The 14363-nt window shown below is 49.8% G+C and overlaps 1 protein-coding gene across 19 annotated transcripts in view; it reads left to right on the top strand.

Moving 5' to 3' along the window:
* Positions 1–14363, top strand: part of FCHO1 (FCH and mu domain containing endocytic adaptor 1) — a 41801-nt gene that overhangs the window by 11502 nt on the left and 15936 nt on the right. For 18 of the 19 annotated variants that reach the window (XM_033199992.1, XM_033199990.1, XM_033199982.1 and 15 more), the window contains 7 exons: positions 3803–3894; positions 6051–6125; positions 8629–8770; positions 11774–11926; positions 12138–12242; positions 13807–13905; positions 13995–14091. In XM_033199992.1, coding sequence (XP_033055883.1) covers positions 3803–3894; positions 6051–6125; positions 8629–8770; positions 11774–11926; positions 12138–12242; positions 13807–13905; positions 13995–14091 — 763 coding nt within the window. The remainder of the gene's footprint in view (positions 1–3802; positions 3895–6050; positions 6126–8628; positions 8771–11773; positions 11927–12137; positions 12243–13806; positions 13906–13994; positions 14092–14363) is intronic. The other variant, XM_033199995.1, reaches the window with a different exon arrangement.

The following is a 14363-nucleotide window of genomic DNA, read 5'->3' as shown; positions in this document are numbered from 1 at the left end:
GATGTGTGTTGGGTCTTAAATGGCATCAGATCCCTCCACAAGCCTTCTCTTCCAGTATTCTTACAAGACCTGATTTGATGCTAAAATGTCCCCAATTCCATCAGACCCCAAGACCCCAGCTGAGTACCTTTTTTGGGGGGAAGTGGTACAGAGTCTCACTCTGTTGGCCAGGCTGGAATGCAGTGGTGGGATCTCAGCTCACTGCAACCTCGGCCTCCCTGCTTCAAGCAATTCTCCTGCCTCGTTCTCCCGAGTATTTGGGACTACAGGTGCCCACCACCAGGCCTGGCTAATTTTTGTATTTTTAGTAGAGACAGGGTTTCACCATGTTGGCCAGTCAGGTCTTGAACTCTTGACCTTAAGTGATCTGCCTGCTTCAGCCTCCTGAAGTGCTGGAATTACAGACGTGAGACACCACACCCATCTAGTCATTGGTTTTAAAGTTGTTATGGTGAGTTTTAAGTCCAAATCTAAAGGTGTCCAATCCCAACAGTGGGCACAGAGGACCAGGTCTGCAAGGGGTAGAGAGAAGTGGGATCAGAAGGTGTGTATGAGGCCAGGTGTGGTGACTCATGCCTGTAATCCCAGCACTTTGAGAGGCCGAGGCAGGCAGATCACTTGAGGTCAGGAGTTCGAGACCAGCTTGACCAACATGGTGAAACCCTGCCTCTACTAAAAATACAAAAATCAGCCAGGCATAGTGGTGGCATGCGCCTGTTAAGGAAAAAAAATCCCCATGTTTAATCTATATTGGTCTTGCCTTTTATCCTCTTCCTCAGTTCTATTAATTTTGTTTATTCTTTTTTGTTTTCTGTAGATGGTCATATAATCTGGTCTCAATTCTTTTTCTTATCTTACTGCATTGGCCAGCACCTCCACATCAGCATTAAATATTAGCCATGATTTGAGGCATTCTGCTTCATCCTGAAATATGTTGTGTCTCCTGTTTTACCACCCTTTTTTTTTTTTTTTTTTTGGCAGTGGGGGACAGAGTCTTGCTATGTCATCCAGGTTGGAATGCAATCGCACAATCTCAGCTCACTACAACCTCTGCCTCCCAGGTTCAAGAGATTCTCCTGCCTCAGCCTCCGAGTAGCTGAGGTTATAGTCATGTGCCACCACTCCTGGCTAATTTTTGTATTTTTAGTAGAGACGGGGTTTCACCATGTTGGCCAGTCTGGTCTCGAACTCTTGACCTCAGATAATCTGTCTGCCTTGGCCTCCCAAAGTGCTGGGACTACAGGTGTGAGCCACCTCGCCCAGCCTGATAACCATTTTTAATGGACAGCTTAGTAGTGTTCAGGCATGATGCCCTTCCCAGGTGACAGAAGCTGGCTGGCATTAAGATATAGTTGTTGCCTCGTTTTTTCCTACTCCTTTCATGCGGCAAAGGGTCCCAATTTTCCATCGAGAGTGGCAGAAAAAGTTGCCCTTTTACATAAATGTCTTTGGGGGAGAAACATAAGCCAATTTAAGACAAATGCTAACTATTAATAACTAATGTTACAAATTAGCAAAAGCTAGAGTTGCCTTTGGGGCTTTGGGGAGCATTGACATGGATTATGTTGCTGCTTGTATCATCCCCATGTAAGAGGCGGGTGTCTCCCAGGCTGTAGTGTAGTGACGTGATTTTGGCTCACTGCAATCTCCGCCTCCTGGGTTCAAGCGATTCTCCTGCCTCAGCCTCCTGAGTAGCTGGGATTACAGGCACCTGCCACCGTGCTTGACTACTTTTGCATTTTTAGTAGAGACAGGGTTTCACCATATTGACCAGGCTGGTCTGAAACTCAAGACCTCAAGTGATCTGCCTGCCTCAGCCTCCCAAAGTGCTGGGATTACAGGCATGAGCCACCGCGCGCAGCCTCCCTGCCCCATCTTAATGAGGAGCTGCTAAAAGCTCAGAGAGGGGCAGTGACTTGCCTGCGTCACACAGTGCAGCCCTAGTCTCCTCCACCATGACAACCCCAGAAATTGGAGTAAAGAGATTTTGTGCAAGGCATTCTCAGGCACCAGGGTAGAAATGCTCAGTTCCCACTGGCACTAGCAGGTAACAGCAGAATCATTTGTTCATTTTTTCGACAAACTCAAATGCCCTTTCTGTCTCTTATTCTGTGCTGGGCTTTGCTGGGTCCAGGGAGAGAACTCAAACCTGGACCCTACTTTGGGTTCTCATAGAGGGAGTTTCCATGTTGACAAGAACAGAAAACACAACTACAGTGACTTAAGCAACGGGGACTGTATTGGCTTTTAAGATCTAATGATTATGGGGGAATGTGGCTTTCAGGGTTGGTTTGATCCAGCAACTTGATTCAACACACCTTTTTTTTCTTTGTAGCTATTGTAAATGCGATCACTTTCTTGATTTCTTTTCAGCTATTTTATTAATGGTGTATAGAAACGCTACTGATTTTCATATGTTGATATTTGTATTTTGCAACTTAACTGAATTTGTTCATCAGTTCTAGGAGTTTTTTGGCGGAGTGTTTAGGCTTTCCTATACATAAGATCATGTCGCAAAGAGAGACAATTTGACTTTTTCTTTTCATATGTGTGTGTGTGTGTATATATATATATATTATATATATATATATAGTTGTTGTTGTTGTTGTTTTTCTTCCCGAGATGGAGTCTTGCTCTGTTGCCCAGAGCTGGAGTGCAATGGCACGATCTTGGCTCACTGCAACCTCTGCCTCCCAGGTTCAAGCAATTCTCCTGCTTCGGCCTTCCAAGTAGCTGGGATTACAGGGGTGCACCACCATGCCTGGCTAATTTTGTATTTTTAGTAGAGACAGGGTTTCACCATGTTGGCCAGGCTGGTCTCAAACTCCTGACCTCGTGATCTGCCTGCCTCAGCCTCCCAAAGTGCTAGGATTACAGTCGTGACCCACTCCAATTTATTTTCCTTTCTTTCCCTTCTTTCCCTTCTTTCTTTCCTTTCTTTCCCTTCTTTCCCTTCTTTTTCTTTCTCTTTCTTTCTCTTTCTTTCTCTTTCTCTTTCTTTCTTTCTTCTTTCTTTCTTTCTTTCTTCTTTCTTTTCTTTTCTTTTCTTTTCTTTTCTTTTCTTTTCTTTTCTTTCATTTTCAGACAGTCTTGCTCTGATACCCAGACTGCAGTGCAGTGGTGGGCTCAAGCAATCCTCCTGACTCAGTCTCCCAAGTAGCTGGGATTACAGGCACGCGCCACCACGCCTGGCTAAGTTTTGTATTTTTAGTAGAGACAGGGTTTCGCCATGTTGGCCAGGCTGGTCTCGAACTCCTGACCTCAAGTGATCCACCCACCTTGGCCTCTCAAAGTGCTGGGATTACAGGCGTGTGAGCCACTGCGCCCAGCTGAACACACATTTTTTTTTTTTTTTAAATACAAAAGCCCTCTGGTTCAGCTTCTTTCTAAGGTTCGCGGTTTGCATTTGACTTCCAATATCCCTTGTGGCCATATAATTCCTCATTTATGGAAAGACAGAGAAAGAGGGAGGAGACTGAGACCGAAAATGGCAGAGAGACTCAGAAAAACAGAGACACAAAGACAGAAGGAGACAAAGACACAGAACAAATGAGATTCCTCCCCAGCAACTACGGGACAAAAAGAAAATCCCAAGCTTCTCTCTGATTGGATAAATTTAAGGTCCATAGACAATCCTATGGCCCAGGGGAAATGCAGCAAGCTGATTCGCTCAGTTCTGAACGAGTCCCTACAGCCAAGGGGATGGACCGCTGCTCCTTGGCCACGCCTCCGTTGCTAAGCAACTATGATGCCACCCCCCCCGCCCCCATTCTTTCTCAGTCTCTACTCCCATCCCCTACAGGGCGAGAAAAATCATGGCTTTGAGGTCTTGTACCACAGCGTGAAGCAGGGGCCCATTTCCACCAAGGAGCTGGCGGACTTCATCCGGGAGAGGTGAGGTCCCCAAGCCCCATCCACCAGGGGCCACGCCCACCACCCTGTAGTCACGCCTACCTCATGACTACGCCCTACATGGTCAGGGGCTAGATCCCTGGGGATTCCAGAAACCAGAGGGGCTAGAAGATCCTGGAAATGACCGATTCTCAACCCTGTCAGCCCCATATCTCCTTTTAAACAACAATCACCTGATTTCGAAAGCTCCCCTCCTCAAAAGAGGATGATATACCTACTCACGGTGGGAATTTTTTTTTTTTTTGGAGACAAGATCTCGCTTTGTTGCCCAGGCTAGAGTGCAGTGACCCGAGCATAGCTCACTGCAGCCTCGAACTCCTGAGTTCAAGGGATCCTCCTACCTCAGCCTCCCGAGTAACTGCCACTATAGGCATGTACCACCACATCTGGCTTTTTTTTTTTTTTTTAACAGAGGTTTGCTCTGTTGCCCAGGCTGCAGTGCAATGGCGCAGTCTCGGCTCACTGCAACCTCTGCCTCCCGGGTTCCAGCGATTCTCCTGCCTCAGTCTCCCAAGTAACTGAGACTACAGGTGCCTGCCACCACGTCTGGCTAACTTTTATATTTTTTTAGTAGAGACGGGGTTTCACTGTGTTGGCCAGGTGGGTCTCAAACTCCTGACCTCAGGTGATCTGCCCGCCATGGCCTCCAAAAGTGCTGTAATTACAGGCGTAAGCCACTGCGCCCTGCCTTTTTTGTTGTTGTTGTTGTTGTTGTTGTTTTTGAGACGGAGTCTGGCTCTGTCGCCCAGGCTGGAGTGCAGTGGCCGGATCTCAGCTCACTGCAAGCTCCGCCTCCCGGGTTCACGCCATTCTCCTGCCTCAGCCTCCCGAGTAGCTGGGACTACAGGCGCCCGCCACCTCGCCCAGCTAGTTTTTTTTTTGTATTTTTTAGTAGCGATGGGGTTTCACCGTGTTTGCCAGAGTGGTCTCGATCTCCTGACCTCGTGATCCGCCCGTCTCGGCCTCCCAAAGTGCTGGGATTACAGGCTTGAGCCACCGCGCCCGGCCCTTGTTGTTGTTTTTAAGAGACAGAGTTGGCGCCGCGCGGTGGCTCAAGCCTGTAATCCCAGCACTTTGGGAGGCCGAGACGGGCGGATCACGAGGTCAGCAGATCGAGACCATCCTGGCTAACACGGTGAAACCCCGTCTCTACTAAAAAATACAAAAAACTAGCCGGGCGATGTGGCGGGCACCTGTAGTCCCAGCTACTCGGGAGGCTGAGGCAGGAGAATGGCATAAACCCAGGAGGCGGAGCTTGCAGTGAGCTGGGATCCCGCCACTGCACTCCAGCCTGGGCGACAGAGTGAGACTCCGTCTCAAAAAAAAAAAAAAAAAAAAAAGAGAGACAGAGTCTCACTTTGTTGCCCAGCAACATAGCTGGGCATAGCTCACTGCAGCCTCAACCTACCAGGACCAAGCGATCCTCCCACCTCAGGCTCCTGAGTAGCTGGGACTACAGGAGTGCACCACCACACCTATCTAGTTAAAAAAATTTTTTTTTTTAGAGAAGGAGTCTCGTTGTATTGCCCAGGGTGGTCTCGAATCCCTGGGTTCCAGTGGTTCTCCTGCCTCAGCCTCCCAAAGTGCTGGGATTACAGGCATGAGTCACCATGCCCGGCCTACTACTGTTGTTAATAAAATATATTACATAAGAAAAAATCTTCTATGAATTTTCAAAACATCCTTTAGAGGGTTGTGTCATCACCCCATCATGGAAAGCCACAGTTCAGGTGTTTAAGATGGGGAAACTGAGGCCCAGAGGAGCAGTGCCTCTCTCAAGGGTGTCTGAAAGCTTCTTCATCTTTTTTTTTTTTTTTTTTTTGAGATGGAGTCTTGCTCTGCACCCAGGTTGGAGTGCAGTGGCACGATCTCAGCTCACTGCAACCTCCACCTCCTAGGTTCAAGGGATTCTCGTGCCTCAGTTTCCCGAGTAGCTGGGAATTACAGGCATGCACCACCACACCTGGCTTATTTTTGTATTTTTAGTAGAGACGGGGTTTCACCAAGTTGGCCAGGCTGGTCTTGAATTGCTGACCTCAGGTGATCCACCTGCCTCGGCCTCCCAAAGTGCTGGGATTACAGGCGTGAGCCACTGCGCCCGGGCAGTTTCTCCATCTTTACCTCATTCTCCTACCCAGGGCAACCATCGAGGAGACCTACTCCAAGGCGATGGCGAAACTCTCCAAGCTGGCCAGCAATGGGACCCCCATGGGGTGAGTGGGGTAGGGGTCACCAACGTGGGGACATTGGGAGCCTCCTCCTTGGTGGACATCTCTTCACACTCAGGGCATGTAGAATAGAGTGTCATCCATCTTGATTATGGGGCTAATTGGATAGAGGAATGTATATGATTCATTTACATACTAGCTCATTCATTCCGCAAATATTTATTGAGTGCCTTCTGTGTGCCAAGCACCAGCAGCAACCCAGACAGATAAAAACCCAGTCACCTTCGTGCAATGTACATCTGGGTTGCATGACGACACAGATGTTAAATACACACAAAAAACCATTTTTTTTTTTCTGGGGTGAAAAGTGCTGGGAAGGGGGCCAGGCACAGTGGCTCACGCCTGTACTCCCAGCACTTTGGGAGGCTGAAGTGGGCAGATCACCCGAGGTCAGGAGTTCAAGACCAGCCTGGACAACATGGCAAAACCCCATCTCTACTAAAAATACAAAATTAGTCGAGTGTGGTGGCGGGCGCCTGGAATCCCAGCTACTCAGGAGGCTGAGACAGGAGAATCACTAGAACATGGAAGGCGGAGGTTGCAGTGAGCCAAGATTGTGCCACTGCACTCCAGCCTGGGCAACAAGCGCGAAAACTCTGTCTCAAAAAAAAAAAAAAAGGTGCTGGGGAGGAAATGAAATAGGACTATGAGAGGTTGGGCACTTTTTCAGGGGTGGACCCGGCCTCCCTGAGCTGAGACCTTAATAGAAAGGGGCTGGCAGGCCGGGTACGGTGGCTCACGCCTGTAATCCCAGCACTTTGGGAGGCCGAGGCGGGTGGATCACAAGGTCGGGAGATCGAGACCATCCTGGCTAACACTGTGAAACCCCGTCTCTACTAAAAAATACAGAAAAAAAATTAGCCGGGTGAGGTGGCGCAGCCTGTAGTCCCAGCTACTTGGGAGGCTGCGGCAGGAGAATGGTGTGAACCTGGGAGGCGGAGTTTGCAGTGAGCCGAGATCGCGCCACTGCACTCCAGCCTGGGCGACAGAGCGAGACTCGGTCTCAAAAAAAGAAAGAGAGAGAGAGAGGAAAGAGAAAGAAAGAAAGAGAGAGAGAGAGAGAGAGAGAGGTAGGGAGGGAGGGAGGGAGAGAGAGGCTGGCCATGGGGATGTCTGAGGGACAGACACTGAGGCAAGTGGCTCAGCCAGTGCAAAGGCCCTGAGTTGACAGGTGTAGCATGTTTAAGGAAGAGTGAGGAGGTTGGTGTGGCTGCAGGGGTTGGGCAATGAGGAAAGGAAGTAGGAGGGGAGATGGCAGGGCGAGGCCTCAGGGGCCTGACACACTAATGACTCTATATGAACTTTGTGCCTGGGTGCGGTGGCTCACGCCTATAATTCCAGGATTTTGGGAAGCTGAGGTGGGAGGATCACTTGAGGCCAAGAGTTCAAGACCAGCCTGGGCAGCATGGGGAAACCTCTGTCTCTACTAAAAATGTAAAAATTAGCCGGGCATGGTGGCATATGCCTGTAGTCTCAGCTACTCAGGAGGCTGAGGTGGGAGGATGGCTTGAGTCCAGGAGATTGAGGCTGCATTGAGCCATGATTGCACCACTGCACTTCAGCCTGGGTGACAGAGCCAGACCCTGCCTCAAGAAAACAAAAACAAAACACATAATGTGGTCCCGATGGCATTTGTAATTTTCTTTTTTTTTTATTTTTTATTTTTTTTATTTTGAGACGGAGTCTAGCTCTGTCGCCCAGGCTGGAGTGCAGTGGCTGGATCTCAGCTCACTGCAAGCTCCGCCTCCCGGGTTTACGCCATTCTCCTGCCTCAGCCTCCCGAGTAGCTGGGACTACAGGCGCCCGCCACCTCGCCCGAGCCAGTTTTTTGTATTTTTTTTTAGTAGAGACGGGGTTTCACCGTGTTAGCCAGGATGGTCTCGATCTGCTGACCTCGTGATCCGCCCGTCTCGGCCTCCCAAAGTGCTGGGATTACAGGCTTGAGCCACCACGCCCGGCCTATTTATTTATTTTGAGATGGAGTCTCGCTGTGTCACCCAGGCTAGAGTGCAGTGGTGCAATCTCAGCTTACTGCAAACTCTGCCTCCCGGGTTCAAGCGATTCTTCTGCCTCAGCCCCCTGAGTAGCTGGGATTACAGGCTCCCTCCACCACACACAGATAATTTTTGTATTTTAAGTAGAGACGGGGGTTTCACCATGTTGCTCAGGCTGGTCTCAAACTCCTGACCTCAAGTGATCCGCTCGCCTCGGCCTCCCAAAGTGCTGGGATTACCAGGGCCTGAGTTTAAATTCCAGCCCTGATGTTCATTTGTTGAGGGGCCTTGGGATGACCTATAGAGCTCCCTATGCCTCAGTTTCCCCATCTGTCACAGGCCCGCCTCTTACGGCTGCAGTGGAGATTAAATGAATTAGTATGCATTCATGTTTAGCAGGGATCAGCGCACAGCACATACCTGAGCCAGTGCCAGCGCTTTCCCGGGGTGGGGTGAGCCTGATGAACCCTGGGTGTGACCTTGCCTGTCCCCAGGACCTTCGCCCCACTCTGGGAGGTCTTCCGCGTCTCCTCAGACAAGCTGGCGCTGTGCCACCTGGAACTGACACGGAAGTTACAGGATCTCATCAAGGACGTTCTCCGCTATGGCGAGGAACAGCTCAAGACCCACAAGAAGGTGTGTGTCGTGGGCGCCGCCCAGCGGCTGGGTGGGTGTGGAACACCAGCAGCTCACAGGACCCCAGATCTTCTGGGGCCTTAAAACCTGGGGATGCGCGCCTCGGATATTTCCGTTAATTCCACAATGTCAAGCCCAGGGTCTTAAGGACCTGAGCATTTTTGAATTTCAAATTTGCAAAATTCCAGACCAGGAGGTAGCACACTGTGGCCCGCGGGCCAAATCCAGCCCACCCCTCACCACCAGTGTTTGTACAGCTAAGAAGGGTTTGTTTTCGTTTGCTTGTTTTTGAGAGACAGGGTCTTGCTCTGTCACCCACGTGCAGTGGCATGATCAGAGCTACTTGCAGCCTCAAACACTTGGGCTCAAGTGAACCTCCTTCCTCAGCCCCCACAGAATAACTGGGACTACAGGTGCATGCCACCATGCCTGGCTAATTTTTTAAAAATGTTTGGGCCCAGTGCAATGACTCATGCCTATAATCTCAGCACTTTGGGAGGCTGAGGCGGCAGGATGGCTGGAGCCCAGGATCCTCCAGGAGTTTGAGACCAGCCTGGGCAACATAGGGAGACCCTGTCTTTACCAAAAAAAAAAAAAAAAACTATCCAGGAATGGTGGCACATGCCAGTAGTCCCAGCTACTCAGGAGGCTGAGGTGGGAGGATCACTTGAGCATGGGAGGTCGAGGCTGCAGTGAGCCATGATCACGCCACTGCACTCCAGCCTGGGCAACAGAGAAAGAACCCATCTCAAAAAAAAAAAAAAAAAAAGGCTGGGCGCGGTGGCTCAAGCCTGTAATCCCAGCACTTTGGGAGGCCGAGATGGGCGGATCACGAGGTCAGGAGATCGAGACCATCCTGGCTAACACGGTGAAACCCCGTCTCTACTAAAAATACAAAAACTAGCCGGGCGAGGTGGCGGGCGCCTGTGGTCCCAGCTACTCGGGAGGCTGAGGCAGGAGAATGGCGTAAACCCGGGAGGCGGAGCTTGCAGTGAGCTGAGATCCGGCCACTGCACTCCAGCCCAGAGGACAGAGCGAGACTCCGCCTCAAAAAAAAAAAAAAGAAAGAAAGAAAAGGAAAAAGAAATGGGTTATCACTAGTTTTGACATTTTTAAAGGTTTAGAAAAAATCTAAAGAAAAATAAAATTTCAACACGTGTGAAAATTGTATGACTGTCACACATCAGTGCCGGTAAATAAAGTTTTATTGGCACACAGCCATGCCCATTGATGTGCCTGTCATTTCTGGCTGTTTTGCACTGCAGTGACAGAGTCAAGTGTTTATATCAAGCCAAATACATTTGCTATATATCCCTTTACAGAAAACATTTGCCAACAGCTGTTCTAAAGCATTAGAAGATACAGATATTCATTTTTACTGTTTTTACAGTCTTATAAACCTAGAATCTTGGAAGAACCATCTTAGACTCCTAGAATTCCACTATATTCAAAGCTTATAATTGTAGAATCATAGATGCATTGCCTTTACAGAGTTCCGAAATCCACGTTTTTAACTCCTGTTTAAAAAGGGAGTTGGTAATACTTTGTTTTTATTGTGTTTTGTTTTTTTGAGATGGAGACTCGCTCTGTTGCCCAGGCTGGAGTGCACAATCTCAGCTTACTGCAATCTCCATCTCCTGGGTTCAAGAAATTCTCCTGCTTCAGCCTCCCAGGTAGTTGGGATTACAGGCGTACACCAGCATGCCTGGCTAATTTTTTATATTTTTAGTAGAGACAGGGTTTCACCATGTTGACTAGGCTGCTCTTGAACTCCAGACCTCAGGTGATCCACCCGCCTCGGCCTCCCAAAGTGTGGGATTACAGGAGTGAGCCACCACACCCGGCCTTGCTAATTTTTAAATTTTTTGTAGAGAAGGGGTCTTGCTAGCCAGGAACGATGGCTCACGCCTGTAATCCCAGCACTTTGGGAAGTTGAGGCAGGCATATCACTTGAGGTCAGGAGTTCCAGACCAGCCTGGCCAACATGGTGAAGCCCTGTCTATATTAAAGATACAAAATTAGCCGGGTGTGATGGTTGGCGCCTGTAATCTCAGCTACTTGGGAGGCTGAAGCAGGAGAATCGCTTGAACCCGGGAGGCAGAGATTGCAGTGAGCTGAGATTGTGCCACTGCACTCCAGCCTGGACAACAAGAGCGAAACTCCATCTAAAAAAAAGAAACAAAACAAAACACACACACACACACACACACACACAAAAGGGTGAGTTAAGCAACACAGTCTGCCACTGTTTGTCATAAAACATGGGTTAGAACAAGCATCTTTATCCATACTCAGATTATTTCTAGAGAAGTATCACAGTAATTACTGGGGACTTCTAGGTAGAGGGCCTATATGGGAGGCTTTTTCCTGGCTTAACCCCTTACAACTTTCGGAAATATGAACCATGTGTAAATAGTACTTTTTTAAAAAGTTTAAAATGTTTTGAAATGAAAAACATACAGGCTGGGCATGGTGGCTCACGCCTGTAATCCCAACACTGGGAGGCTGAGGCAGGTGGATTGCTTGAGTCTAGGAGTTCGAGACCAGCCTGGGCAATATAGCAAGACCCCATTGCTATTAAAAACACACACACAGGCCAGGCACGTTGGCTCACGCCTGTAATCCCAGCACTTTGGGAGGCTGAAGTGGGCAGGTCACCTGAGGTCAGGAGTTCAAGACCAGCCTGGCCAACATGGTGAAACCCCGTCTCTACTAAAAATACAAAAATTAGCCGGGTGTGATGGTTGGCGCCTGTAATCTCAGCTACTTGGGAGGCTGAAGCAGGAGAATCGCTTGAACCCGGGAGGCAGAGATTGCAGTGAGCTGAGATTGTGCCACTGCACTCCAGCCTGGACAACAAGAGCGAAACTCCATCTAAAAAAAAGAAACAAAACAAAACACACACACACACACACACATAGAAAAAGACTAGCGCTGGCAGGAAATATTTGGGAGGTCAGGAATTTCACAGTCTACCCACGATCTCCCCTCCTATCCCTGCAGTGCAAGGAGGAAGTGGTGGGCACCTTGGATGCTGTGCAGGTACTCTCGGGCGTCAGCCAGCTCCTGCCCAAGTCCCGCGAGAACTACCTGAACCGTTGCATGGACCAGGAGCGGCTGCGGAGGGAGAGTACCAGCCAGAAGGAGATGGACAAGGTGGGCTCACAGCAGGGGGTTCTGAGGAATTTGCCGCGGGGCAGAGGGGCTGCCTGATCAGAGTGGAAACACGTCCCAGAGCGACAGTCGTGGAACTTGTGGGTGATCACACCCTGGGTACCCCGAGGAGTCCACCTGCCAGGTGATGGGGCCTGGGGGAAGCCCCCTGAGTGTCCCCCTTCCATCCCCATTTCCTCCCTGGGCTTCATAGGCAGAGACTAAAACCAAGAAGGCGGCAGAGAGCCTGCGACGCTCAGTGGAAAAATACAACTCAGCCCGAGCTGACTTTGAGCAGAAGATGCTGGACTCGGCCCTGGTAAGAACCAGGCATCTGTACCTTTAAGACCCACACATGCCTTTGCCCTGGAGGTTATGGGCCGCAGAAATCCCAGGCAGGGTGTGGTGGCTCACACCTGTAATAACAGCTCTTTGGAAGGCCAAGGTGGGCGGATCACCTGAGGTCAGGAGTTTGAGACCAGCCTGGCCAACATGGCAAAACCCCGTCTCTACTAAAGATACAAAATTAGCCAGATGTAATGGCAGGTGCCTGTAATCTAAGCTACTCAGGAGGCTGAGGTGGGAGAATCACTTGAACCGGAAGGTGGATATTGCAGTGAGCCAAGATTGAGCCATTGTACTCCAGGTTAGGTGATAGAATGGAACCCTGTCTGGAAAAAATAAAATAAATAAATAAAAGCAGATTGGAATCTCAGGATTAGGAATCAGAACTTTTTTCAAGCTACGAGTGATAGAAACCCTCATTCAAACTGACAAGGTGTATATAAAAAAAAGAGAACAAGGCCAGGCATGGTGGTGGCTCACGCCTGTAATCCCAGCACTTTGGGAGGCCCAGACGGGCGGATCACGAGGTCAGGAGATCGAGACCATCCTGGCTAACACAGTGAAACCCCGTCTCTACTAAAAATACAAACAATTAGCCGGGCGTGGTGGCGGGCGCCTGTAGTCCCAGCTACTCCGGAGGCTGAGGCAGGAGAATGGCATAAACCCAGGAGGCGGAGCCTGCAGTGAGCAGAGATTGCACCACTGCACTCCAGCCTGGGCGACAGAGCAAGACTCTGTCTCGGGAAAAAAAAAAAAAAAGAACAAACAAAAATAAAATTTTAAAAAAGCTGACATGCTCAGGGAACTGAAAAGTTTTATTTTTGAGTTGTGGAGGTTTCAGTCATAGCTGAATCCAGGTGCTCAAATAGTGCTGGCAGGAAATTGTGCATTTCTGCTTCTTTTTTTTTTTTTTTTGAAATGGAGTCTCTCTGTCGCCCAGGCTAGAGTGCAGTGCCACAGTCTCAGCTCGCTGCAACCTCCACCTCCTGGGCTCAAGTGATGCTCCTGCCTCAGCCTCCCTAGTAGTAGTTGGGATTACAGGCACGTGCCATCATGCCCAGCTAATTTTTGTATTTTTAGTAGAGACAGGGTTTCACCATGTTACCCAGACTGGTCTTGAACTCCTGACCTCAGATGATCTGCCCACCTTGGTCTCCCAAAGTGCTGGGATTACAGGCATAATACACCACACCCGACCACCATTTCTGCTTCTTAAGTCTATTTTGCTCTCTGGGGACATCACTCCCAGGCAGACATGCCCATGTGTGTGTGTGTGTGTGTGTGCATGCATGCACATGTGTGCATCAAAGTGGGCCCCAGCAACCCCCACTTACATCCCATCAGCTCATTGGTTCAGGAATGGAAGTATCTTTTTCTGTAGATTCAGAGAAAGTCCTAGGGCAGACTCTCATTGGCCCTTCCCCAAATCAATCAGTGAGCCAAGGGCTTAGGGTGTTCTGATTGGTCAGGCTGAGTCACATGGCCACTCCTTCTTGGCCCTGACCTTCTCTCCACCTGCCTCTCCCCTCCTGCTTCAGCGCTTCCAAGCCATGGAAGAGACACACCTGAGGCACATGAAGGCGTTGCTGGGCTCCTATGCTCACTCAGTGGAGGACACGCACGTGCAGATCGGGCAGGTGAGTTGGGCAGGTGTGAGGAATGAGGTGGGGGTCACTGTTGGGCAAAGGGGCCTTGACCAGTTTCACACCCCGCCCACCTGGCACAGGTGCATGAGGAATTTAAGCAGAACATCGAGAACGTCAGCGTGGAGATGCTACTCAGGAAGTTTGCAGAGAGTAAGGGCACAGGCCAGGAGAAGCCAGGTGAGTCAGGGCAGCCATCAGGGGTCGGGCTTTAGGGCCACAGCTGCAGGTGATGGGCAGGACTCCAGAAGCAGGAGACTGAACCTCCCTGGGGCTTGGTTTCTCTCTTTCTCTTTTTTTTTTTTTTTTGAGATGGAGTCTCCCTCTGCCTCTGTTGCCCAGGCTGCAGTGCAATGGTGCAATCTTGGCTCACTGCAACTGCTGCTTCGGGGTTCAAGCTATTCTCCTGCCTCAGCCTCCTGGAGTAGCTGGGACTACAGGCACGTGCCACC

This window comes from Trachypithecus francoisi, unplaced genomic scaffold (genome assembly GCF_009764315.1).
Source record: "Trachypithecus francoisi isolate TF-2019V2 unplaced genomic scaffold, Tfra_2.0 Lachesis_group5, whole genome shotgun sequence".
NCBI lineage: Eukaryota > Metazoa > Chordata > Mammalia > Primates > Cercopithecidae > Trachypithecus > Trachypithecus francoisi.
This window is presented reverse-complemented; position numbering and strand designations above follow the sequence as displayed.